The sequence below is a fragment of the Mesocricetus auratus genome, unplaced genomic scaffold (genome assembly GCF_017639785.1).
Source record: "Mesocricetus auratus isolate SY011 unplaced genomic scaffold, BCM_Maur_2.0 Super-Scaffold_100037, whole genome shotgun sequence".
Classification (NCBI taxonomy): domain Eukaryota; kingdom Metazoa; phylum Chordata; class Mammalia; order Rodentia; family Cricetidae; genus Mesocricetus; species Mesocricetus auratus.
Window position 1 is genome coordinate 854,024 of NW_024429215.1, and position 26,052 is coordinate 880,075.

The 26,052-nt window shown below is 40.3% G+C and overlaps 2 protein-coding genes across 5 annotated transcripts in view; both read left to right on the forward strand.

The window, feature by feature from the left end:
* On the forward strand, positions 1 to 15,558 carry LOC101825800 (zinc finger protein 54-like). 2 transcript variants are annotated; one of them, XM_040733913.1, is made up of 4 exons: positions 7 to 54; positions 1,875 to 1,960; positions 12,082 to 12,208; positions 13,934 to 15,327. In XM_040733913.1, the coding sequence occupies exons 2-4, from the start codon at positions 1,955 to 1,957 to the stop codon at positions 15,184 to 15,186; spliced, it is 1,386 nt and encodes a 461-aa protein (XP_040589847.1). In that variant the 5' UTR covers positions 7 to 54; positions 1,875 to 1,954; the 3' UTR covers positions 15,187 to 15,327. The 2 variants fall into 2 exon arrangements, with proteins under 2 accessions (XP_021079034.2, XP_040589847.1); XM_021223375.2 differs by lacking the exon at positions 1,875 to 1,960 and having other exon boundaries at positions 1 to 54; positions 13,934 to 15,558.
* Positions 12,083 to 26,052, forward strand: part of LOC121135337 (zinc finger protein 54-like) — a 22,287-nt gene continuing 8,317 nt past the window's right edge. The window contains exons 1-3 of one of the 3 annotated variants that reach the window (XM_040733900.1): positions 12,083 to 12,208; positions 16,482 to 16,528; positions 17,150 to 17,214. The gene's annotated coding sequence lies outside the window, so the exon portion shown is untranslated. Of the gene's footprint in view, positions 12,209 to 15,359; positions 15,447 to 16,481; positions 16,529 to 17,149; positions 17,215 to 19,797; positions 20,106 to 26,052 lie in introns of those variants that run through there. The other 2 variants (XM_040733901.1, XM_040733902.1) reach the window with 2 other exon arrangements.

Consider the following 26,052-nt stretch of genomic DNA (forward strand, 5'->3'; position numbering starts at 1 on the left):
GGAAGCAGAGGCAAGGTCGATATCAGTGAGCGGAAGGCCAGCATGGTCTCCACGGTGAGTTCCAGGACAGCCAGAGTTCCGTGGTGAGACTCTGTCTCAAAAAAAAAAAAAAAGTTAGAAAGAAAGAAAAAGAAAAGATAAAACAAAATGTGTATTTAGAGCCTGGAAAAGCACAGTATGCTTTTTTAATGATATGAGTTCACAGTATTTTCAGTTAGAAAAAGGGTTATAAGTCACATGATGGTGGTGGCACATGCCTTTGTTTTTTTCCTTTTTTTTCCAGAAAAAATCATTTTACATATCAATCTCCACCCTTCCCTCTCCCTCCCATCCTCCTATGCCCCCTACCAGTCCCCCCCAACCCAACTCTTACCCGCTCCCCAAGGATGGTGAGGCCTTCCATGAGGGATCATCAGTGTCTGTCACATCATTTCAGGGAGGGCATAGGCCCTCCTCCATGTATCTGGGCTGAAATAGTATCCCTCCATAGGGAATGGGCTCCCAAAGTGTGTTGACACATGCCTCTAATCCCAGCATTTGGGCATCAAAGGAAAATTGGATTTGGGAGTTCCTTGCCAGTGTGGTCTAGGATGGAGTTTAAGGACAGCCAGATGATCTACACAGAGAGAACCCTGTCTCAGGGGGCACAAAAGAATAAAAGAAATGAAAAGGTATTATAGTATAGGATAATATTAGAAAGCATCTTTTGAATAATTACAGTAACTCATCTACATCAGAAAAATGGTTGGAGTAATCTTTTTTCTCCTTGGTCATGGGCACATGACCAAATATAATTCTTTTGTTGGCTCTTGTGTTTGCTGTGTTTGAGTCCTGAATTCCTTATATTGCGGTGTCTGGCCCAAACTCACCGTGTAGACCAGGCTGGACTAAAAAACACAGAGTTCTGCCCTCCTCTGTCTCCCCAGTGCTAAGACTGAAGGTGTGCACCGACACATCCCAAAATGTTCTGTTTTCTTTTGTGGCCTGTTGGCAGCCAGTGGTGCCACTGTGGACTTCTCCCAGGAGCGTCAGTGCCTGGAGCCTGCCCTGGGGTTTTTACAGAGACTGGATGTTGCAGAGTTGAAGCAGTCTGGTTTCAGTTGGTGAGAAAGTTTGCTTTCAGTCTCCCTTGCTTCACCTCATGGTTTCTTGGCAAATTACTCTGTAATCGTGTGTCCCTTTGAGAGTTCTGAGGCTTCCATCATCTTGGGTCCATGATAAATTCAGGACGTCACTAGTGTATGATTTTCTCATTCCAATCATTTAATTCCATTTCTGCCCTGAAATTTGACTGAAGTTACACTAACTGATTTTCAGTACTCTGACATTGCATGGTAATTGAGGAATCATTTATAGATCCCTCTCCATCTACTGAGCACAGTACTGTCTTAAAAATACAGGTGCACCAGGCGGTGATGGCACACACTTTTATTCCCAGCACGCAGGAGACATAGACGGGTAGGTGGATCTCGGTGAGTTCCAGGCCAGCCTGGTTTACAGAGCTAGTTCCAGGACAGCCTCCAAAGCTACACAGAGAAACCCTGTCTCAAAAAAAAACAAAACAAAAAGAAAAAAAGGAAGGAAGAAATCCAGGTGCCAAGTGCATGGGGGCTGGAGATGGCTCAGAGGTTAAGAGCACTGGCTGCTCTTCCAGAGGTCTTGAGTTCAATTCCCAGCAAGCACATGATGGCTCCCAGCCATCTATAATGAGATCTGGTACCCTCTTCTGTCACACAGTCACAACACTGTACATTATAAGTAAATCTTTAAAAAAATTACAAATATTTCCTTTCAGGCACCAAAAAAAAAAAAAAAAAAAAAAAACCAAGAAAGAAATACAGGGGCTTCCTGAACAATCTCTTTCTCATGTGCAGGGCTCACTGATCACCCAGACCTGCTCACCTATGCAGCAGAACAAAGGGGCCTGGAAGGAGAGAGGAGACAGACGCTAAGGATGCAGGTGTGGGGGAGGGGTTGTGGGGGAGGGGTTGGTGAAGGAGAGGAAAGGAGTTCAAGTCAATGTGTAAGTGGGACATGAACTCAGTTTTGACACATTCTGTTTCACTAGAAGTAACTCTGGACACTTCCACTGAGAAAGATCTCAGGATTATCCTATTGTAGGTGTGAGAACAGGTTCTACAGAAGAATTGATACTAGGAAATATATAAAATTTTATTTGAGTATGCACGTGAATAACAGATACTGTCCTTATTTATTCATAACTCTACTAATTGGTCTTCATTTCTATGATTTGTATTATAATATAATGTATTATAAAATAATCAAAATTGTGTCCTCTGGGTTTACTTATTGCTTTCAGAATCTTGGAGCTTTTGGTATTCTAGAACGTTCTCTACCTTTTAGTGTTAATGTGACCAACCATTTGTGAAAATAATGCCAGTATATTTGTAGACTGCTAAACTCCATCTGTACTGTCCTCCCATGCGTATCTCCGATTGTCTGTGGTCAGGACAATCCCAAGTGGTTTCCATCACTGTAATTGTAATATACTGTGAGATCATCTCTACATTTGATCCTCTTAGTATTTTCTGGTTCTTTGCTTTCCTTGGTACTTTCAGGATTCTATTGTAACATATGCAAATAGGATTGTGATAGGAATTGCTTGGAGTCTTAGAGAAGGCAGACCTCCTTCTAGTTTTTGTCTTCTCATGTTTGAAAAGATCCATGAGGCAACGTTTCAGTTTCCACATGTTTTATGCATTCTCCTGATTTCTGTCTTCTGTGGATGTCTGAGTTCCAGGTTTTGTGGCATGTCTAACGAGTAGGCATTTTATTCTTTGATATTACTCTTAATTTTGTATTTTGACACTTTTGTTTTTATTTTCCTGTCACTATTATAATTATGATCATCAGTCCGCTCTACTGTACTCCATAATCATAGCATTTAAAAAATTCATTCTTTCTCAGTATTTTGTATGTTTATATATGCAATTTTTCATAGACAATATATATTTTAATATCAGCTGTCAGTTTCCTTTTCTAGAATCCTGTAGTCTGTTTACACCTTTTGCTTATGGAATACTGTCTGTTTCAAGACATTACTGGGAAAAAAATGCTTTTTTGTTGCTTAGCAACTTGAATATGACCACTGACAAGGCACACTTGGAATCTCTGTACATTAAATTTATACTATCTTATGATCTGCACTGTGGTGCTTTTAAATATGTATATATTGGCCCAGAAACTGCAGTTGAGCATGGTCTGCTCAATCCATTTACTTATTTATTAATTATATTATCATTTGCTTCCTTTGCATTTGTTATTGATTCTGGGTTTTCATCCATTCTACAAAAATACATAGCTAATAAATGTGTCTGCTGTTTATGCTGTCTCTTCACACTTTTAAGTATCACCATTTCCCTGAATGTTTTTAATTTCACACAGTACTATTTGTCTGTTTCTGCTCTTGTGTCTAGTGTTGCCCCTTTGTGTTGTTCTGCAGGATTCACGGATTCAGATCATACGTGAAGGTCTGTGATTCACCATGTGGTAGGAGAGATTTGAATCCAGGTTCATGTTTTTATATGTGGTCTACATACTTTTCCCAATGCCACCATTTGAAGAGGCTGTCTCATCTACAACACGTTTGTGTTATTTCAGTCATATTCACCTGGTCATGGCTATTGGGCATGTTCTGGGTCTGCTACCCTATTGCATTGGTGTGATCTGGAATTACATTGAGATAGTTCAAGCATTTCATTTTCCTGGGGCTGTTCTGGGCACAGGGAATTTGTGTCAACATAAATTCTACGTTCCTCTTTACTATTTCTCTGAAGGTCATTGTGGAACATTTAAATGTCATGAAATTTGAATTGATGATATAAACCACTTTCAGAAAAACTACAGATTTCAAAATATTGTGTTCCATTCCATTTATGTGAAACTTCTTCCCATGTTCTAGTTATCTCAAGAATTCTTTTTGTGGGTTTTGGTTTGTTTTGTTTTTCTTCATGAGAAAATTACAAATAAATACACTGAGGTTTATATTAATTATAAACTGTTTGGCCGATGGCTCAGGCTTCTTTTTTTTTACTTTTTTATTTTTAAATTTAAATTTAAATTCTAAACAAGGTTGCTTCACATGTCAATTCCAGGTCCCTCTCCCTTTCCTGCCCCTTCTCCCGCGCCCTCCCACCAAATCCCCCAATATCCCCTTATTCCCCCAGGGAGGGTGAGGCCCTCCATGGGGGTGTCCATAGTCTGTCATTTCATCCAGGGCAGGGCCTAGACCCTCCCCCAAGAGTCCAGGGTGAGAGTGCATCTCTCATTGTTAGATGGGAGCCCTAAGTCCGTGTATATACCTGGGATAAATACTGATCACTACCCAAGGCTCAATAGATTACCTAGGCTTCCTCACTGACACCCACATTCAGGGGGTCTTGATCAGTCCCATGCTGGATTCGCAGGCATTGGTCTGGGATTCAAGAGCTAACCCTTGTCAGGTCAGCTGTTTCTAGGGTTAAACCAGCCAAGTCTTAACCCCTTTGGTCATCAGTCCTCCCTCTCTGTCACTGGATTTCTTGAGTTCAGCTCAGTGCTTTGCCGTGGGAGTCTGCCTCTGCTTCCATCAACCACTGAATGAAGGTTCTGTTTCCCAGACTCTCTGGCCATGGGATTGTAGGCGGCTCAGGCTTCTTATTGACTATCTCTCTCTTAATTATTAACCCATTTCAATTCATCTCTCTCCACGTGGTCTTGTCTTACTTCCCGATAGCTGCAGAACATCTCTCTCTGGCGACTCTTCTCTGTGTTCCTCTTCCCAGCACTTTCCTAGTCTGGTAGCCACGCCTATACTTCCTGCCTGGATATGTATGTCCTGCTTGTCTATTGACCAAAACAGCTTTATTCATCAACCAATAAGAGGAATATATATTCACAGCATACAGAAGGACATCCCTCATCAATAGATGATCCAAAAACTTGACTTTACATAGGCATTTATTATTTCTTAATAACTTTAATTGGTATTGTATATTTGTGTATATTCCTGAACACACAAATAAAACCCATTTGGTCTGTGTATTTTCAGGGATGAACATTTGGTATTGGATAACAATACGGTGCACTCTTCTCTGTGGAAGACTGTTTTTCGTTGAGGCCTAGTGAGCTTTATGCCTTCCATGTTAGCCTTTCTCTTGGTGTTGTCCTTATTAAGCTCATGTTTAGTCAGCCGTGTTTGTATGATTTCATGCATGTAGCTTCTCGTATATTCTCACAGCATACATCCTGTTCCTCTGGCTCTCACAATGCCCCCCCCCTTTCTCAACGATCCCTGAGCCTGAGTTGAAGAAGTTGTGTTGCTTATGTGTCTTTGGGACCTGAGCATCACAACTCTGCATTTTGACTGAATGTGGTTTTCTGTAGTAATTTCCATGTGTTCCAAAAAGAACTTTCCATGATGAGCAGTGAGGACATTTATCTGTGGGAATAAGGAAAATATTTAGAATGCAGTAAGGACTTATGCTGATCTAGCAAAGTAGTGGTTGTAGGTTCTTCTCCAAGATCCATGCCTTCACTAGCCCTGGGGAAACTGACTTGGTTTCCAGTACCAGGCATGAATTCCCTCTTGTTGGGAGGGTTTTAAGTCCAATTGCAAGCTGTTGGTTACAACCTAGTTATGTGTGCCACCCTGACACCCTTAGGGCTATCATGCAGTACAGATTATTGCTGTGGTTCATAGGTATCATATCTAGGGAGGACTGTTGGCTGGCTCGCTCCATTGTAAGGTTGTGTGTTGCCTTCTAGTCCATGAAAGCTAGTCTCCAGGGAAGAGGCTTTAACGTCAGTTCCATCTGGAGTCCTCTAGGATTTGTGTCTGAAGTGTGTGGCTCGCCTTCTGCTTCTTGGAGTCCGCCATGGGCAACAGCAATAGCCTATAATGTTTCGGGAGTATCTTGGACAGCTGTGATAAACAACTTCAAAGCAGGCTTCTCATAACTGGTTTCAGTGGTTTTGTTAGAAAATCTATCACTCTTTTGAGGAACATTATCAGCCCAGATGGGAACTCTTCTTTTATATTGTCAATGTATATGCTAACATAGACTTACATGTATTCTGAGCAATTTGGGGTACATCAATGATAGTATGATTTCTTATGACTATTTAGACATCCTTACTGTTATTTTACCTTTCTTGTATGTTTATGTCTATCCCTTCTCCATAATTAAATCCTCCCTCTGCTTTTCTATTCCTCACTTTAGATCACTCCTTCCCTGTTATTCTCCTGTCTATTACTCACCGGCACTCCACAGCGCTGTCTCGTTACTTTTCTGGTTACTGCTGTCACTCCAGGTTGTGTACTCGCTTCTGAAGATTTAGAGCTAGAACTTCCTGTGGGAGAGAACATGCAATGTCTGTCTTCTGGGTCTGGGTTACCTCACTCTATATGACCTTTTCTAGGTCCATCCAGTTAGATCATGATGTCAATTTTCTTTACAGATAAGTACTATTCCATAGTATATATGGACCACATTTTCACTGTCCATTTGTCAGTGGAAGGACATTGGGTTGTTTCCTTTTTGTAGCTATTGTTTGTAGAGCAGCAATAAACATGGCTGAGGAAGTATCTGAGGAGTTGGATGTTGACTCCTTTGAGCATTGCTGAAGACCAGCTTCAGTGGGGTTCATTTCCCAAAGAGGAACTGTGGAGTCAAGGGGGGTTGAAAAGGATGAATGCACATCTGAGGACTTAGAAGCTCACTCTATTAATCAGAGAGACTCTTCGTTTATATAGCACATTGCCTACACAAGTCATTTGGCAAGCATCAGAGCCCTGGATCTCTTTTTCATTTCCTCATTAAATGTTCAGAATGAAAAACCAAAGTCAAAAAAAAAAAAAAGAAAGAAAGAAAGAAAGAAAGAAAGAAAAGGCAAAGTACAAAACAGACAGTCTTATTCAAAACAACGTCTTCAGACAGCATCTGTAAAATCAGGAACTTACAAATTTCTCAGGATCTACAAAGAGTGGACCTTCTACTTTAACAGCCGTTATATTATGTTAGACAGTCTATGTGGAATCATTTCATATTTTCTAAAATGCAAGGTTTATAAATTATCTCATAATAAGCATTGAACTGGCTGGTTATAACATTTTTTTCCCTCAGGTCTATAGTAGACACCTGTTCTTTTCATATGCTTCCAGAAAGGAAGACGCTGGCATCTCATTCCTTTTTCATCAACCCACACTATTCTTATTTCCTCAATATAGGCTCCAGTGTAGGGCAATAAATATACTTGTGACATCTTGTACCAGAACTGAGTTGAGAAATTTCTCAGAATCTTCCCTGTTGGTACCACAATCCTTGAGGCACAGGAAGACTCTTCTTACTGTTCTAGGACCCCCTGTCTTCAAAGTTTTCTCTTGGTTAGATACGTACATATTTCCCCGGGGGCTGCATAATCAGAAACACCACACACACACACACACACACACACACACACACACACACACACACACTCATTTTGCAAACAACTGCTCTTAAAAGCGAAAGCAGACACCAGCACTCCAGTAACCGAATCTCCTGGTGAAGTTTCGCAGGAACTTTGTCAAGCAACATCCTCTACCTGAGGACTCAAGCTGTCTCTTGTACCATGGAGAGGCACAGCTGCGTCATATGCTATACTTATTTACTTGATTATTTATTTGTTTGTTTGAGGAATTTCTATATTGATTTCCAGAGTGGCTAGATGTTTTGTTGCTAGGGTTTTCATTCACTATGCTTTTCTTTTTTATGTTGTTGCTGGTTGGAATGTTGGCAGTATTTTTCTTCCTTCTGTGTGAGAATTAGTGATTTGCTGTCTTGTCCATGGATGATTACTTCCCATTTCTCCTGCACTTATCTATTCTTCACATGAAATGTGTTATTTCCCATGTTGTCATGGATGATTCCTCTGACTCTCCTATAACAATAAACAGCACACTTGATGAGGGTATAGGTAACTATTTATTGTAGAAGTTACTTACAAGAGAAAACTGGCAACCAAGGAGAGTCAGAAGATATATGGGGGTGTGTGTGTGTGTGTGTGTGTGTGTGTGTGTGTGTGTGTATTTTGCTGGCCTGCTTTGTTGAAAGGAACTGTCTAACTACACTTACGTCTCCATTTATTTTAAGATAGAATTTTTCTGGATGCAACAATACGGTTGACAGTGATTTTCTTCCCAAGCTTCAAATGTCATTCCATATTCTCCTGTCTTTGGGATCACTGGCTAGACACCTGTTCTGTTTCTTGGATCGTGTTCTGTTTCTTGGGTCTTTTCAAGTATTTTGACATTTTTCTTTAACACCTTTTGGTACTAGTTTTTGCTTTTTCTTTTTGACCCCTTATATGAAAGAACAGAAAACCATCAAATCATTCTTCCTGAAAGAGAAACTAAAAAAGGAGAAACAGTAAGAAATAGTTGATTCTCCAGTTAATCTAAGAAAGGAGAAACAGAAAGAAATGGTTGATTCTCCAGTTAATCTGAGAAAGGAGAAACAGAAAGAAATGGTTGATTCTCCAGTTAATCTGAGAAAGGAGAAACAGTAAGAAATGGTTGATTCTCCAGTTAATCTGTCCCAGGTTAGTGGTCATGTGCCCCCCTTTTTTTGTAGAAATGTTATACATTGAGACATTGGAGGCCTTTAATTTTCTGGTTGTTTTAGGGTCTTTTGTTGTTTTTTTTAACTTTATTATGAAAAAACTTGCAAACAAGCAGACAAAAACAGTTGCACACTGAAATTCACCAGACCCAAAGAGTATACATCTTTGTATCTTTATACAATTAGAGTCATCATTGGGAACAGGAGCTCTAGAGCCTTTCACGGAATTTTATATTTTTGTTATCGAGTATATTTTTGCGAATTTGTCTACCATCAAAAAGAAAAAAACTGTGACAGAATTAGAATTAGAAAATAGCTTTATATCATTTTTCATAACTGGTTTTCATTACCTAAATTCAGTCCTACCTCAACCCTGATATTAAACATTTCTTGTTCTCTTTTCTCCATATTCTGCTGTGCCCGCATGTACATTGTTTCCATGTACACTGACTGTTGGCCAGATTCAGCATATGAGGGAAAATGTGGTTTTTTCCTTCTGACACTGTATAATAATCTCACTCAATATTACATATTTCAAGTGCTTCCATTTTCCTTCAGATTTTTATTACATTTTCTCTTCAGCTGAATAGTATTCCTATATATACCATTGCACTATCCATTCATCTGTTGATAGACAGGTTGGTTACAGTTCTTTCCTATAGTGAATGATCCAGCAATAAATATGGGGTATAAATATCACTGTATTGGTGTGTGGAGTACCGTAGGTATATGCACAGGAGTGAAAGAACTGAGTCTTACATTAGTTCTATCTTCAATTTTTTTCAATAATCTCCAAGCTGATTCCCACAATGGGTGTGTTGATTTACACGTACCCCCCCCACACACACCACACACCAACACTTAATGAGGGTTCCTTCCTCTAGGGTAAGGCACTATTTCAAAGAACTTAATGGTTATAAGAAGCGCATATTGAAACACAGGGAATAGTTGTCAAAACAGCTTAGCAATGTGTAGAATTAAAAGAGACATATTGATGAGGGAAGTCCATATATATATATATATATGTTTGTCTTATATATATATATATGTTTGTCTTATATATATATATATATATATGTTTGTCTTATTGGTTGATGAATAAAGCACTGTTGGCCAATAGCGAAGAAAGATAGGTGGGACTAGGAGAGGTGGAGGATTCTGGGAAACGGAGCCACAGTCAGTCACCATGTAGGACGCCAGAGGAGTAAGAGGTCTGGACCCTTTTGCTGGTAAGAGAAGACACACAGAAATACTCAGATTAGCAGTTATAGATTAATAAGTAAGTCAGAGGTAGCCAACAAGAAACCATAGCAAACGACCAACAGCTTCATAATTGATATAGTGTCCTGTGTGTTCATTTGGAACTGACGAGGCTCTGGGACCATGCTGGTGGGAAGAATCTCATTACAACACATCTTGATTTTTAATGTTATATAATACTTGGTTCCTACTACTAAAAATTGAAGCATACTAGACAGTGCAGAACATGGATTGATCTTACCATGAAACTGATGTACTTGAGTGTATATTCAGATTGCAGTCTACTTGTATTTCTCTTTGGTATTTAATATCACAATAGTGATAGTGTGTCCATGTATTTGTTGACACCAGCCATCCGTTTCTCTTAGGAGAATTGCTGTTCACATCACTCACTTGGTTAGGATACTCAGTAATAACTTCTCAAATTAGAGAGATCACTTTTTTGTTGTTTTGTTGTGTTTTATTTTTTAAGACAAGGTTTCTCTTGTAGCCCTGACTCTCCTTGAACTTGCTCTGTAGATGAGGCTGGCCTTGAACTCACAGAGATGCACATGGCTCTGCCTCCTGAGTTCTAGCACTAAAGGCATATGCAACCATGCCTGGGCTAACCTGAGATCATTTTATTTCTCTTTTTCTTCTAGCCCCAAAGAGGATCCCACTGTGCAGCCCATTCTGACTGGGACTCACTATGTAGCATTATGTGGAATGTATCAGTAAAAATGTCTGAAGACAACGTGTGTTGGTGGTGCACGCCTTTAATCCCAGCACTCAGGAGGCAGAGGCAGGCAGGTGGATCTTTGTGAGTTCGAAGCCAGTCTGGTCTACAGAGCGAGTTCTAGGACAGGCTCCAAAACAATACAGAGAAACCCTGTCTCAAAAAACCAAAACCAAAAAAAAAAAAAAAAAAGTCTGAAGACATTGGTTGGTTGGTTGATTGATTGATTGATATGCAGAAGCCATCACATTTGATACAGAAAGAACATTCTTCATGATTGCCTTGCTCTAATCAGTTCCTGTGAGAGTCATGGCTCTACTCCTTCACCCTGAAGCTGCAGTGTTTTAAAGTTGAGATTTGGGGAATGGACTCTTACCGCAGGTTTGTCTTTCTATCCCTGACCTATGACTCAGACAGAATATGTCACCATTTTCCATTTCCAAAGTAATAAAGGAAGACTTATGAACACTACTAAGGAAAACTCTGTTACACAGAACAGCATAAGTACTAAAAGGGATACATTGAGGACTAAAAAATTCAGAGATAATAGCTCAAATTTTCTCCTGAACCATTCTTCTGAGCTATATTACATTTGCAAAGCACTGAAAGATGACAGTAATTCTCACAGAATTTAATATATTCATTTACTCACAGGAAATCTATGTCACTTCCAGAAGCATCCACAGTTACTGCACTTATGCTAAACTGCGACTTAAACACTATTTGATGTGGCTTTGGGCTTCCCTCAATTTTTATAACTCTTTGAGAATGAAATGTTCTTCTGAAATTGGTATTTCTCTAGGTTGCACTATTCCTATTTGTTAAGAAAATTTTAGATTATGTCAAATTGACTGATGTGGATTTTTCTATCTGATTGGTTGTGCCTCAAATATTTTTATAAAAGTAATTCCATAGACTACTTGATCTTATATTTTAATGTTAAAATTGATGGTATACAGTAATGTTATACTCCTTGTTACTGTGGGGAAAAAACAAAATTCTTTGCCTGTAATACCAGTCATGAATTCTGTCTTCCATATGTACCGCTTTTCTCTTTAAGGGAATGGCATTAGACCTAGAGTGTAACCATATGCACCCAACATCTTAGGACAATCACAGAAGTCTGAAAAGTGCACAGAGTTGATTCAGTGTCCGTATTTTAGTGTGATCTACAGGTACAGCATTTGAAGCACAGTTCCTCATCACCATTTCCCTTCTGAGACATATATGCTGTGATCCTGTGGGATATAAACACAGCATCTATACCAGATAGATGACTGTCCAGACCTTAAGTGTGTGTTGTTTTGTGTTTATTACCTGTAAGACTATTGTGTCATGCTGATTTCAGAGACTTTGAACATTCATGATAGAATGTGACTAAGTCAGAAATCATCACTCTAACTAATGTTCTTCGTTCATCTACATTCCTAATTTCCTCAAGTCTCCTTACATCCAGGAACAGACTCTTTCTGGTATCATGTGATCAAACTGTACTTTTTGTTTCAGAATCTGCTGACATTCAGGGATGTGTCTGTGGACTTCTCCCGGGAGGAGTGGGAATGCCTGGACTCTGCTCAGAGGGCTTTGTACATTGATGTGATGATGGAGAATTACAGCAACCTCCTCTCTGTGGGTGAGAACATTTTGCTCGTAGACCCCTAACTCAGGCTCTGTATGCACCTACTTTATAGGTTGTGAGCTCTGTTAAGCTGTCTTGGAAACAACTATGGACAGTTTGGTAGTAAAAAAGAACTTTTTTGTGGAATTTGACTTTTCTTTCCATTTTCCATGTTAGAGGTATCCTATATCCCTCATTTTGGTTCCAAAATGCATTCAGAAACTCAGTAGCATATACAGTTTCCATACATATCTCAAAGCTCGAAGTCCATAATTGTACTTGACTTGATTTTGTGAGAAAGAACTCAAGCTATGTGAACTAAAAATTCTCCCTAAATATGCTGAAGATTCTGAAGGAAAGGCAATTGGAAAATCATTCCTAGATGCCTCTATTTTGTGATCCTTCATGTACTAAGCCCAGTACTGTTACATGTCTGTACTCTTTCTAAAAATTCTAGCATATGTCATGGGCTACTTCACAGAACACTTGGATTATTATATGCAAGGTAGACACAGTCAGCTGTCTAGAGCAAATGCGGATTGCCCTGGAATGTGGAAAAGAGAGAGTAGCCACAACCAGGGTGGGCTAGCGAATTAGCGGAACAACAGTGATGGCTTCAAGTGAAAGAGAAAACAAGAGCTGAGAATGTTTTTGCTAGGTTCAATTCCACTTGGAAGGATTCCTGATCATTTAATTTAGTGTAGTGTCCTGACCCCAGGATGCATCCTGTCTGTTGTAACTCTTATAAGATGTTGTGTCTTATTACACCTGAATTATGGAGACTTAATACTGGCACAAAATGCAATTTTATTTGACTAAGCTTACATCAGATTAGAATACTTTTACAAACTTTAAGTCTAACATGAGCCCATGAAGTAGGATTGTTCTGTAATTGCCTTCCTTGCTGTGTGTCTTCATATTACCTGCTTCATTTTGTTCCCAGTGGAGAACACATAGGCTTGCTTCTGGAAAATAATCTCAGGAGTCAGTGTACAGAGTGGACTTGAGAACAACCCTGTGAGGAAAGTTAAGAGCACAGCAGTGTGTGGAGCTGAGACAGTGGAGGATAGAAATGAGCAAGGGCTGCCCGTGACATCTCTGCCTCACATGATGTAGAACTTCTGATGTCTGGCAGAATACTCTCTTTGCACCATTACTTTTGAAGAATCTAATGTGTTTTTCTAGAGAAAGAAATAAATGCTTTTTTTTTCATTTTTTATTTCATTTTACATTCTAATCACAGTTCTCCCTCCCACTCCTCCTTCTGTCTGCCACCCCCCCCCCCGCCGTGATGCTTTTAAATAAAACTTTAATCTTTAAAGGAATTGGGTCTTCTGAACAGTACTCCTCATTGCCTATCACTTATTAAGTACAAACACTGTGAACCTGGGATTGGATTAAACTCCTCTTCATCAATGTCTGAGCAGTAATATTTTTAAATGGAGACATGTGTTCTAAATATAATAAGTCAGTGAACTCCTTCCCAGAATTAATCACTGATTCCTCAATTCATGATCCACCCTGTGCCATTAGACATTTCGACAAAGATGAGATATTTGTTATATCATAGATCCTTGACAGCTATCGGGTTGTTTTTATGAAAATACATAAAATTACAGTAAAAGAAAAAATATCAAAGTACTTGCTGGTTGACTTACATTAAGAGAGAGCTTAGGGAGACAGTCATCAAATGTTTAGTCTTGGAACAAGCCTTATTAATAATCCCTTACTAATTTTCAGAGAACTATTACATACATGATCGTGTCCATCACCATGTGAAGACTGAAAAGGAGTCTTGTCAGTGTGATGAGCTTGACAAAGTGCTTCATGACCCCTCCACATGTGCACTTCATAGAACAAGTGAATCTACAGAAAACTCTAATAACTACACATGCAGTAGTCACAGGGATGCCTCTGTTGACTCATCAAACCCAGACAGACATGAAAGCATGCGCACTGGAGAAGAACCTTGTCAATCTAAAGACTGTGAGAAATCTGTAAATTTGTGTTCCAACATTACTCAAGATCACAGAGTCTACACTGCAGAGAAAGAACACAGGCAGGGAGAATATGGTGACTGCTTTGACTCTACATACAATCATTTGCAACAAAAAATTTCCTTTGGGGAGAAACCACACCAATGTGGGAAATGTGGGAAATACTTCAGTGCTGCCTCAAGCCTCACTGTACATAAGAGAATACATACTGGAGAGAAACCTTACAAATGTGGAGAATGTGGCAAATCCTTTAACCATCGATCAAATCTTAGAACACACCAGAGAGTACACACTGGAGAAAGACCTTACAGTTGTAAGGACTGTGACAAGTCTTTTACTATATACTCATATCTTGCAGCACATCAGATAACTCATACTGGAGAGAAACCCTACAAATGTGCAGAATGTGACAAATCCTTTATCCAGCGTTCAAAACTTAGAATACATGAGAGAGTCCACACTGGAGAGAGACCTTACATGTGTAAGGAATGTGACAAATCTTTTACTATGTACTCATATCTTGCAGCACATCAGATAATCCATACTGGAGAGAAACCCTACAAATGCAAAGACTGTGACATGTCCTTTCTCTGGATTTCTACTCTTAGAATACATCAGAAAATTCACACTGGAGAGAAACCTTACAAATGCAAAGACTGTGACATGTCCTTTAATCGGTTTTCAAATCTTAGAAGGCATCACAAACTTCATACTGGAGAGAAACCTTACAAATGTGCAGAATGTGATAAGTTCTTTACCCACAAGTCAAATCTTAGAACACATAAGAGAGTTCACACTGGAGAGAGACCTTACAGTTGCAAGGAATGTGACAAATCCTTTACTAGGTGGTCCAACCTCAGAGCACATGAGAAAATTCATACTGGAGAGAAACCCTACAAATGCAAAGACTGTGACATGTCCTATATCCACCTTTCCAGTCTTAGAAGACATCAGAGAGTTCACACTGGAGAGAAAAATACCATTCTCATAATGTGACATAGCATTTTTTTTCAGTATTCTCTGCTTATAAATCCCAACAGTCTACATCATGTGTTACGGGATACATTCTTGTATACTATGAAGATGTGTCTTTGCCAATGTACCATCTAATAGATTTAATAAAAAGCTGAATGGCCAGTGGCTAGGCAGGAGAAAATAGACAGAACTCAGAAGAGAGAGGAACTTGGAATGAATCTGGTGTGGTAGGAGATGCTGGCAAGACATGGGAGGAGTTCAACATACAGAATGGAGGAGAGGTAAAGAGCCAATTGGCAAAACCAAGGTTAATAGAACATGTGTTACTTTAAGATATAAGAGCAGGTTGGGAACAATCCTAAGCTCTATAGAGGCCGGCCAAGTTTTCATGATAAGTCTTTGTGTCATTCTTTGGGGGCTGGGGGTCCAAAGAAAGTCCAACAAGAAAGACAAGCTAAAATAATAGAAATGTAAAGATAAGAAACATGACCAAGCCTGTAATGAAGGTTTAAATCTTAGAAACTATCACAGAGTTTATATTTTTTAAAAATTCTATTGGCGGGGCATTGGTGGCACTCACCTTTAATCCCAGCACTCGGGAGGCAGAGGCAGGTAGATCTTTGTGAGTTCGAGGACAGACGGAACGAATGCCAGGATTGGCTCCAAAGCTACACAGAGACCCTGTCTAGAAAAACCAAAAAAAAAAAAAAAGTAACTGAATTTTTAAAATATATATGGGTGCTTTGTCCAATGTGTAAAGAGTTGTGTTGCAACTCTTTTCTGTATGCTGCTTGCTTTCTAGGTGCCTGTGAATGCCATCAGAGGTCATTAGATTCTCTGAGGCTATAGTTGCAGTTGTGAGCTCCTATGTGTGTTAGAAATTAAACTCCAGTCCTCTGGAAGAAGAACCAGTACTCTTAACTGCTACACCTTTAATCCTGGCATTTAAGAGGCAGAGACAGGTGGATACCTGTGAGTTTGAGGCCAGCCTAGTGTACACAGCTAGTTCAAGGACCGCCAAGGCTGTTACATAGTGAATCTTTTCTCAAAAAAGCAGCAAAAAAATTGTTCAACATTCAAGAATTTATGATAAAGACAGGCTATGTGGTGCATGCCTTTAATTCAGGAGGCAGAGACAAGAAGAATTCTGTGAGTTTGAGGCTGTTCTGGTCTACATAGTGAGTTCTGGAACCACCAGGAATACATAGACCCTGTCTTGAAATAAATAAAATAAATCATAATAAGGAAAAAATGTAGTAACACTAAAAATGTGATAAAGACCTCTAATTATTCCTAATGATTGACATTGTATCTAGGGTGTGATGAAGGCTTAAAGGAGTCCCAGTCTGCATTCCCCGGAGAGGTATATATCTTTTTCTTTCTTCTGGTCTTAGTTTGGGTTTGTTGTTGTGTGTTCATTGTTTTCTTTTGCTTTTTTATGTTTTTAATCTTGTATTTATTAGAACATTTCTCCTCTCGCTTTCCTCCTGACAAATCCTTCCATATACCCTCCTTGCTAACTTTCAAATTCATGGCATCTTTTCCTTAAGTGTTTTTGCATAAGTATATATGTATACATATATATTTGTAAGCCTACTCAACACATATGTTACTAATATGCATGTTTTCAATGCTGACTGTTTGATACTCAATAACCAGTTGGTGTGTGTAGCAGGTTCTAATAGGTATTAATAATAATAACCCAGAGTCCCATATCAAGGTAAATGCTGAAAGATCAGAGAAGTAAAGGCACCAGCCACTAGAGAGACTTCTTACTTCTACTGAATCCTCAAACCAAATAGGCAATCCCGTCTCTAGGAATCCACAGACTGAATGCCATGAACTCCTGTCTTAAATTCCTCGCTCCATCCAGCCATATCACTCCTGTCTCCACCTACCTAGTGTGGGGATTAAAATCTTGTGACTCACAAGTGCTGGGATTAAAGGTGTGAGCCACTACTGCCTGGCTTTCTTTCTCTTTTAGACTGGATCCATCTCCTGTAGCCTAGGGTGACCCGGAACTCTACCTTCTGAGTGCTGAGATTAAAGGTGAGTGCCACCATTGCCCGGAATCTATGGCTAACTAGTGTGGCCAGCTCCTCACTCTGATCTTCAGGCAAGCTTTATTTGTTAGATCAAACAGAATATCACCACATGTGCGATCTTCTCTGGGGCAGACTGTTTCTTCTCCTCCCAGCATCCTCTAGTTGCCTGTGTAGGATTGAGGCATTGTGGGCCCTCCTCATCCTTTTCGGCATCTCCATTGTTCTTTGTCCAGCTCAGGTTTGGGAGGTCATGTTGGTGAGATTATAGACATAGCTTCTGGCATTGCTAGGTGTGATGGTTATTCTTGGTTATCAACTTGAGTGCATCTCGAATGAGTTATGATTCAAAAGTGGAGGACACACCGGAGAGATTAGTTTTGCTTGTTTTGAAGTGACTAAATCCACTTGTAGTCTAGCACTGTGAGGCAGGAAGACAAATACCATTCCACATTTTGAGGCTAAAGGACACACACCTTTGATCAGGATCCAGAGGCTGGAAGCCTATATAAGAAAATGGAACTAGGAATCATTTTGCTCACTGCCTGCTTGTTGGCTCATTTCCTTGGTAGCACAGTCATTCCTTCACTGACATTGGATTCTGCTTCTTTGAGATTCCAGCATATACTGAAAACCAGCTGAGACATCCAGCCTTGTGGACTAAGCAACTACTGGATTGTTGGACTTTCTATTACAGCCAGCCATTGTTGGATTAACTGGACAGCAGCCTGTCAGTCATTCCAGTAAAGTGTGTGTGTGTGTGTGTGTGTGTGTGTGTGTGTGTGTCTATCAGTTCTGTTGATGGGAATGTCCTTCTGTATATATGTTTCTCTTATTGGTTGATGAATAAAACACTTTTTGGCCAATAGAGGCAGGAAGATAAGTGGGACTAGGAGACGAGAAGAATTCTGGAAAAGGTAGGCAGAGAGAGACCTCGAGGAGACACCATGTAGCAGAGGAAGACATAACAGATTCGGACTCTTCTCCAGTAAGATAAGACCACGTGGAAATACTTAGATTTATAGTAATGGGTTAATAATTAAGACAGAGATAGACAATAAGAAGCCCTAGCCATGGGCCCAGAGTTTAATAATTAACACAGCATCCCTATGTGTTCATTTGGGGCTGAAGAGACGGGACCTGGCAGCACAAGAAACTCCAGCAACAATTCTATTAGTCTAGAGAATCATGACTAGTATACTAGGAGATACAAATTCCCTGATCCACTGCCTCTTGTAATCTTTATACTCTTAAAAAGCTAGTTCTAGGACTGCCAGGGTTACACAGAGAAACCCTATCACAAAAGAAAAAAATCTGCTACTAACTATTTCATACACACATACATGTATTCACACGGTCTATGCATTTGTGCCCAGGACCTCAAATACTGCCCACTCTCACCTCCTACCTCTACTGTTCTGGTCCACAATTCCAAAATTCCTTTGGGAATCCCCAGAGGTTAACTAGGGCCATCTGTGAGACTGTGGGTTTGGAGCTGTGTGTTGGAGCCTGCTGGGCTCAGCAGAGGACTGCAGCTAAAGGCAGTGACTCTTCTACAATCCATCCATAGACAACATTTGAGAGTTAAGGGTGGGGCCCTGTGAGCCTTTCCCTTTCCTAGACTGACTGTGTCTAGTGTGAGGTCAGTGCAGGTCAGTACCGTTGCTGTTGGTTACTGATCACAACAGCTGTGTGGAGTCTACAGAATGACATGTCTGAGCCGGTCCTCCTCCCTTCTTACTCCTTTCCTCCTCCTCTTCCTCAGTGTTCCCAGAACCACTGACTTTTTGTAGGGCCGATACCAGATACCTTCCTTATTTTCTGCATCTGGGACAGCAAGACTCTCTGCACTCACCATTTCATTTTTATAAAATCCTGCATTTTATCTAAACAGCACTTTTAGCATGAGTTACAGAAGCTTAACTTAGAGGTTTCTGAGTTAGTAAAATAACAAGGCCCCCATCTGGTGGTGACCACTGACTTCTGGAGACACCGAGTTCTCTTCAGAATCCAGGCTCCTGAAATGTCTCCCCTCCCCCCCCCCCAGGTACAACTGCAGTATTTGGCTTTGGTTTGTTTGGTTTTGTTGTTTTCTTTTTCTTTTTTTTCTTTTTTCTTTTTTTCTTTTCTTCTTCTTTGGCGATGGGACGCCGGCATCTCAATTTAGCCTGTGATCATGCTGTTAGGGATTTAGCTCAGTGGTAGAGCGCTTGCCTAGCAAGCGCAAGGCCCTGGGTTCTGTCCTCAGCTCTGGAAAAAAAAGACAAAAATAACAAAAAGACCAAAAAAAAAAAATGTAACTAGCCTGTGATTATTCTAAGCATGTAGCCCGGGAGTCTAGTAGTCAAGCAGTTTAGGCTGCTTGTCTTCTCTGAAGGTTTCAGAACTCACTGTGGGGTCAGATCCCGGGGTGCAGCGTCCTCCCGGATGCAGCTCTGGTCTAGGCTGCAGCAAGCGCGTGTGGAGTCTGTGCAGAGCGGGTCCAGGGCAGCCTGACAGCTGCAGCCCTGGGGAAGGCGGGGGAGACCGAGAGGGAGGGCCGTGGGGGCGGGGACACGAAACCGGAAGCAGCGATGGGGGGTGTTGAAGTTTAGGTGAAGTGGGAGGTGTTAAGTTGGTGACGTAACGGAAGCGGGGAAACCTAATGAGAGAGGACCAGGAAGTGAACTGCGGAGCCTCAGCCGGCAGTGACAAGTGCCCGTTCCCTGTCGTTGCCCCGGGTCCCGCACCGTGGGAACCGCGCGCTGCAGACCCGGGTGCGGGGGACGCGGCGGGCGCCGCGGGGACCTGGAGACTCCGGAGCCGCAGTGTCCGCGCGGGGCGGGCGGCCTGGGAAAGTCAGCGTCAGCAGCAGCGCAGTGGCGGGAACCGCAGCCCGGCGGCCCTGGAACCTCCCAGGTCAGAGGAGCGGCGGGGCTGGGACCCGGGAGGGGAGGGGACCGGGGTGCGAGCGGTTTCTCTGTGGCTCATCCGGAAGCCGGCTCCCTAATTCTGATGTGGGTGTCTTGCTCTTGTTGATAAATTTTCGATCATAATAACTGGACTAATACTGATTTTTTTTGCCATTGATCTTCTGATTGCCAAATATTCTCATAAAAATAATCTAATAGAATATTTGAATTTATGCGTTGATGCTTGCAAACACGGTTATCTTTGCTAAAGTGGAAAGGACAAAGCCTTCGAATTTACATCACGCTAACATTCGTGTTAAACCACTTCGTTATTCAAAAGAATGGCTCATAGGACTAAGGATTTGGTATTCCCAGAAAGTTTTTATATATTAGACATGAAATGAAAACCTACAAATATCATTAAATCCGAAATTATATTTTTGGGGGGAGTCCCATCGGTATGAATGTAAACATTAACGTTTAAAAGTAAGCTTTTTATCCGACATTAAAATTTTCGTCTGACATGTACACACTCTGTGGTGTATTTAGAGCATTGTGAAAAATGTCTTTGGCAAGCTTGGTGCCACACACCTTGAGTCATACCACTGGGGGAGGTAGAGGCAGATGGAGCTCAGTGAGTTGATGCCAGTCTGGTCTACCTAATGAGTTCCAGGGCAGCCACAGCTTCACGGTGAGACACTGTCTCAAGAAAAGAAAAAAAGGACAAAGAAATATGTGTTTTTAATGTGCAGCTTAGAGCCTGCAGAAGCACAATATGCTTTTTTACAGTATGAGGTCACAGTATTTTCACAGTTAGAAAAGGCATTATAAACCACATAGTGGTGGTGGCACACCATTTTAATCCCAGCATTTGAGAAGCAGAGGCAGGTGGATTTGGGAGTTCCTTGCCAGCCTGGTCTACAGAGGGAGTTTACAGACAGTGAAAGGGAGAAGAAAAAAGAAATGAAAGGATATTATTTTATAGGATAGTATTAGAAAGCATGTTTTGAATAATTATAATGACTCATCTACATCAGAAAAATGGTTAGAGGAATCTTTTCTCTCCTTGGTCAAAGAAAAGGACTCTGTCCAGGAACACATGACCAAACTGTTGTTATTATTATTTTTTTGGCTCTTGTGTTTGCTATGTTTGTGTCCTGAATTCATTGTATTACTCTGTCTGGACTGAAATTTACAGATTTACACCCACCTCTGTCTCCCAAGAACTGAGATTAAAGGTGTGCATCGACACAACTCTTCAAACTGCAGAGTTTTCTTTTGTGGTCTGTTGACAGCCAGTGATTGACTGTGGACTTCTCCCAGGAGAATACCTGGACTCTGCCCTGAGGGCTTTGTACAGAGACTGGATGTTGCAGACTTCCATCAGTCTGTTCTGTGGTTGAGAATACTTTGCTTCAATAGTTTGCTTACAGTCTCCCTTGCTGCTCCTCCCAGGGTTTCTTGACAAATTACTTTGCAAGTGTGTTTGAGCTTTGTGTGAATGAATCTCACAGAGTAAAGTGAAAGAAGAACAAAGAAAATCTACATGAAATGTTCTCTCTTCTTCCTGTTTGTCCATTGGGAAGTGTGAGGCTTCTATCAAATTGCATCATGAGAAATTCAGAACGTCACTAGTGTATAATATTCTCATCCCAATCATTCAGTTCCATTTCTGCCCCAGGATTTGACTGAACTGTGATTGGAAGTGGGATTATAGTTACACTAATTGAAAATGCTCGCTAAATATTTTCAGTATTCTGACCCTGCATGACATTTGGGGAATTATCTGTAGATTCCTCTCTTCATCTACTGAGCACAGCACTGTGTGAGAAATCCAGGGGCTTCCTGAACAATCTCTTTCTCATGTGCAGGGTTCACTGATCACCCTGACCTGCTCACCTGTGCAGCAGAACAAAGGGGCTTGGAAGGAGAGAGGAGATGGAAGCTAAAGATGGAGATGTGGGGGAGGGATTGGTAATGGAATGGCGAGGGGTTAAAGTGATATGGAAGTGTGACATGAAATCATTTTGCCACATTCTGTTTCACTAGAAATAATTCTGGAGACTCCCACTGAGATTATCCCATTGTAGGTGTGAGAACTGGTGCTATGTCTTTATTCATTCATATCATGGTCATGTCATCATACCATATTCTTGTTCATTTCTGTGGCTTTAATATATTAATAAATGACCAAAATTAAGACCTCTATGTTTATTTATTGTTTTAGCAATCTTGGACCTTTTGGTATTCAAGTACATTCTCTACGTTTTAGTGTTAATATAGCTAACCATTTCTGAAAATAATACCAGGGTAGTCTTATAAGAAATAAGGAAGTATATTTACAGACTATTAAATCCATCTGTTCTGTCTTCCCATGGATACCTCTGACTGTCTGTAGTCAGGACAATCCCAAATGGTTTCCACTGCTGTAATTGTAATATACTGTGAGATCACCTCTAGGTTTGATCCTCTTAGTATTTTTTGGCTCTGTGCTGTTCCTTCGTACTTTCAGGATTGCTTTCTGTAAGATACACAAATAGGATTGTGATGAGAATTGCTTGAAGTTTTAGAGAAGACAGACCTCCTTCTAGGTTGTCTTTTCGTGTTTGAAAAGACCATGAAGCAATGTGCCAATTTTCACATGTTTTCTGGATTCTCCTGTTTTCTGTCTGCTGGGAATTCCAGTTTTGTGAGATGTACTCATGTAGATCAAGGACTTTCTATCTAATGGACCATTTTGTCATTTGCTATTACTCTTTATTCTGTATTTTGATAGTTTTTTCTGTCACTGGTGTAATTATGATCATTAGTTTCCCGCTGTCCATAGTCATGGCATTTTTAATATTCCTTCTTTCACAGTATTTTGTATCTTTAGATGTGAAATGCCTTTTACATAGAAAATACATATATTTTGAATATCAGATGTCGTTTTTCTTTTCTTGAATTCTGTATATCTTTGGGTTAGATTAAAAATAAATGGAATGCTATCCTTTTACATTTCAAGAGATTACTGAACCATGCCCATGCACTAGTTATTGTTTAGGAACTTGAGTGTAGACACTGACTAGAGAGAATTGGAATTGGAATCTCTATTTGCATAATCTTATGAACTATGCTGTAGATTTTTTATATTATGTACATATTGGCTATTAAAACTGCTGTGTACACACACACACACACACACTCACACACTCACACACTCACCCAGGCCTGTAATCTCAGCAACCTGGGAAACAGAGTCAAGAGTAACCAGATTCAAGGTCACCCTGGGCAATTGAGTAAAGCCTTGTCCCGGAATAAAAAGGGAAATGGGGCAGGGAGCTAGGGCTGTAACTCACTGATGAGAGCTTGCCTAACATATGCAAACCTCAGGGTTCAGTCTTCAGCACCATGTAAGTATAATGGGCAAGGCTAGAGAATGCTGCTTAGGGATTACACAGTTGGGAGGGCAGAACTATTGAGACATTTTAAAAAGGGATTATAATGTAATGCAGGATATGATCCCTTTGAAAAGCGTGGAAGTGGAGACTGGAGAGGCCATTAAGTCACTGGCCAAGTTTTCTTTCTTGATCCGGGTAGTAATACTTGCTTTATAATAACTCATGGAGTATATAATATACACTTGATTTGTGTGTGTTCCTCCTTGATTTATTTTAAAATTAAAAGGCTTAATTAAAACAAACTGCTATTGAGCATGGCCTGTTCAATCCATTTGCTTATTAATTGTATTCTTATTTCCTTCCTTTGTAAGTTTTTTTTATAAACTGTGAGTTTTTATCCATTGTAGTATAAATACATAACCAATAAATGTATCTGCTGCATAGGCTGTCTCTTTATAGTTTTAATTGTATTTTCCTGGACTTTTTTTTCCCACATTACTATTTGTCAGTTCCTGCCATTGTATCAAGTATTGCTCCTTTGTGTTGCTCTGAAGAAGTCACGGTTTGAGATCATACATGAAGGTCTGTGATTCAATGTGTGGTAGGAGAGAGATGAACCCAGGTTCATGTTTTTATATGTGGATAGGTACTTTTCCCAATACCACTGTTTGAAGAGGCTGTCTCATCTACAACACGTTTGCGTTATTTTAGTGGTATTCACCTGGTCACACGTTTGTGTTATTTCAGTGGTATTTACCTGGTCACATGTTTGTGTTATTTCAGTGGTATTCACCTGGTCACATGTTTGTGTTATTTCAGTGGTATTCACCTGGTCACACGTTTGTGTTATTTCAATGGTATTCACCTGGTCACATGTTTGTGTTATTTCAGTGGTATTTACCTGGTCACATGTTTGTGTTATTTCAGTGGTATTCACCTGGTCACATGTTTGTGTTATTTCAGTGGTATTCACCTGGTCACCCGTTTGTGTTATTTCAATGGTATTCACCTGCTCATTTGCTATTGGGCAGGTTCTGGTTCTGCTGCTGTATTGCATTGCTGTGATCTGGAATCACACTGGGATAGCTCAAGCATTACAACGTTTTCCTGGGGCTGTTCTGGGCACAGGGAATTTGTGTCAACATAAATTCTACATTTCTCTTTACTATTTCTCTGAAGGTTATTGTGGGACACTTAAATGTCATTTGAACTGATGATATAAACCACTTTCAGAAATACTACAGATTTCAAAATACTGTGTTCCATTCCAACTGTGTGAAATGTCTTCCCATGTTCTATTTAGCTTAAGGATTTTAAATTTTATTCTCCTAATTTTTATTTACTATTCACATTTTTGTTAAAGTATCTCTAAAAGAACAACAGATGCTCTGAAACATTGAGCCATCTCTCTAGCCCCCTGATAAGTTTTATTATGTAAGTAACAGTAGTAAATATTATAAATTTTTTATCTACATGGTCCAAAATTTTTGACTTTACATAGGCATTATTGTTTCTTAATAACTTGCTCTTTCATTGCTGTTGTATATTTGTGTGTATTCCTAAACATAAAAATACAACCTACTCAGTCTGTATGTTTTCAGGGATGAACATTTGGCATTGGATAACCATAAGATGCACTCTTCTCTGGTAAAGACTATTTCTCTAGCTCTCAGGATTCCTTAGTGTTTGACTAGGGTTGAGGCCTAATGAGTTTCTGTGTTAGTGTGACTCTTGGTGTTGTCTTTGTTCATCTCAAGTTTAGGCAACCATGTTTGTAAGATTTCATGCATGCTGCTTCTCTGACACAATCTCACAGCAAGCATCCTGTTCCTCTGGCTCCTACACTATTCCTGCCCCTTTCTCAGTGATCCCTGAGCTGAGGTGAAGGAGTTGTGTTGTTTGTGTGTCAGTGGGACTGAGCATCTCAAGTCTACATTTTGACTGATTATACTTTTCTGTGATAATCTCCATGTGTTACATAAAGAACTTTCATAGATGAAGGGTGAGGACTACATTTATCTGTGGGAATAGGGAAAATATCTAGAATACAGTTAGGGATTATACTGATTTAGTAAAATAGTGGTTGTAGGTTCTTCTCCAAGATCCCTGACTTCACTAGCCCTAGGGAAACTGGCTAGCTTTCCAGGAGCAGGCATGATCTGCCACTTGTTGAGAGGGTCTTAATCCACTTAGAAGCTGTTGGTCACCGCCACAATATGTGTGCCACTCTTGCACCCTTAGGGCTGTCATTTTTGTGGCTCATGGGTGTCATAAAGGGGTAGGACTGTTGGCTGGCTCCCTCTGGAAGCTCGAATGTTTCCTTCTTGTACCATAAGCTAATTTTCAGGAAGAACATTTTAAGTTCTGATCCATCAGAGTCTTCCTGCTTTTGTGACCGAAGTATGTGGTTTCTTCAACAATAGGGAACTCACTTTTTATGTCTGGGAGTCCACCATGGGCAACAGAAATAGCCTATAATATTTTGGGAGTCTCTTGAACAACAGCAACAAATTCAAAGCAGCCTTCTCATGCCTTGTGTGGGTGGTTTTGTAAGAAAGAAAATTTTTGGTTCTT

Coding starts and splice junctions, on each gene's coding strand:
- LOC101825800 (XM_021223375.2), top strand. Junction 12,209..13,933: donor CAGCAACCTCCTCTCTGTGG/GTGAGAACATTT, acceptor ACTAATTTTCAG/AGAACTATTACATACATGAT.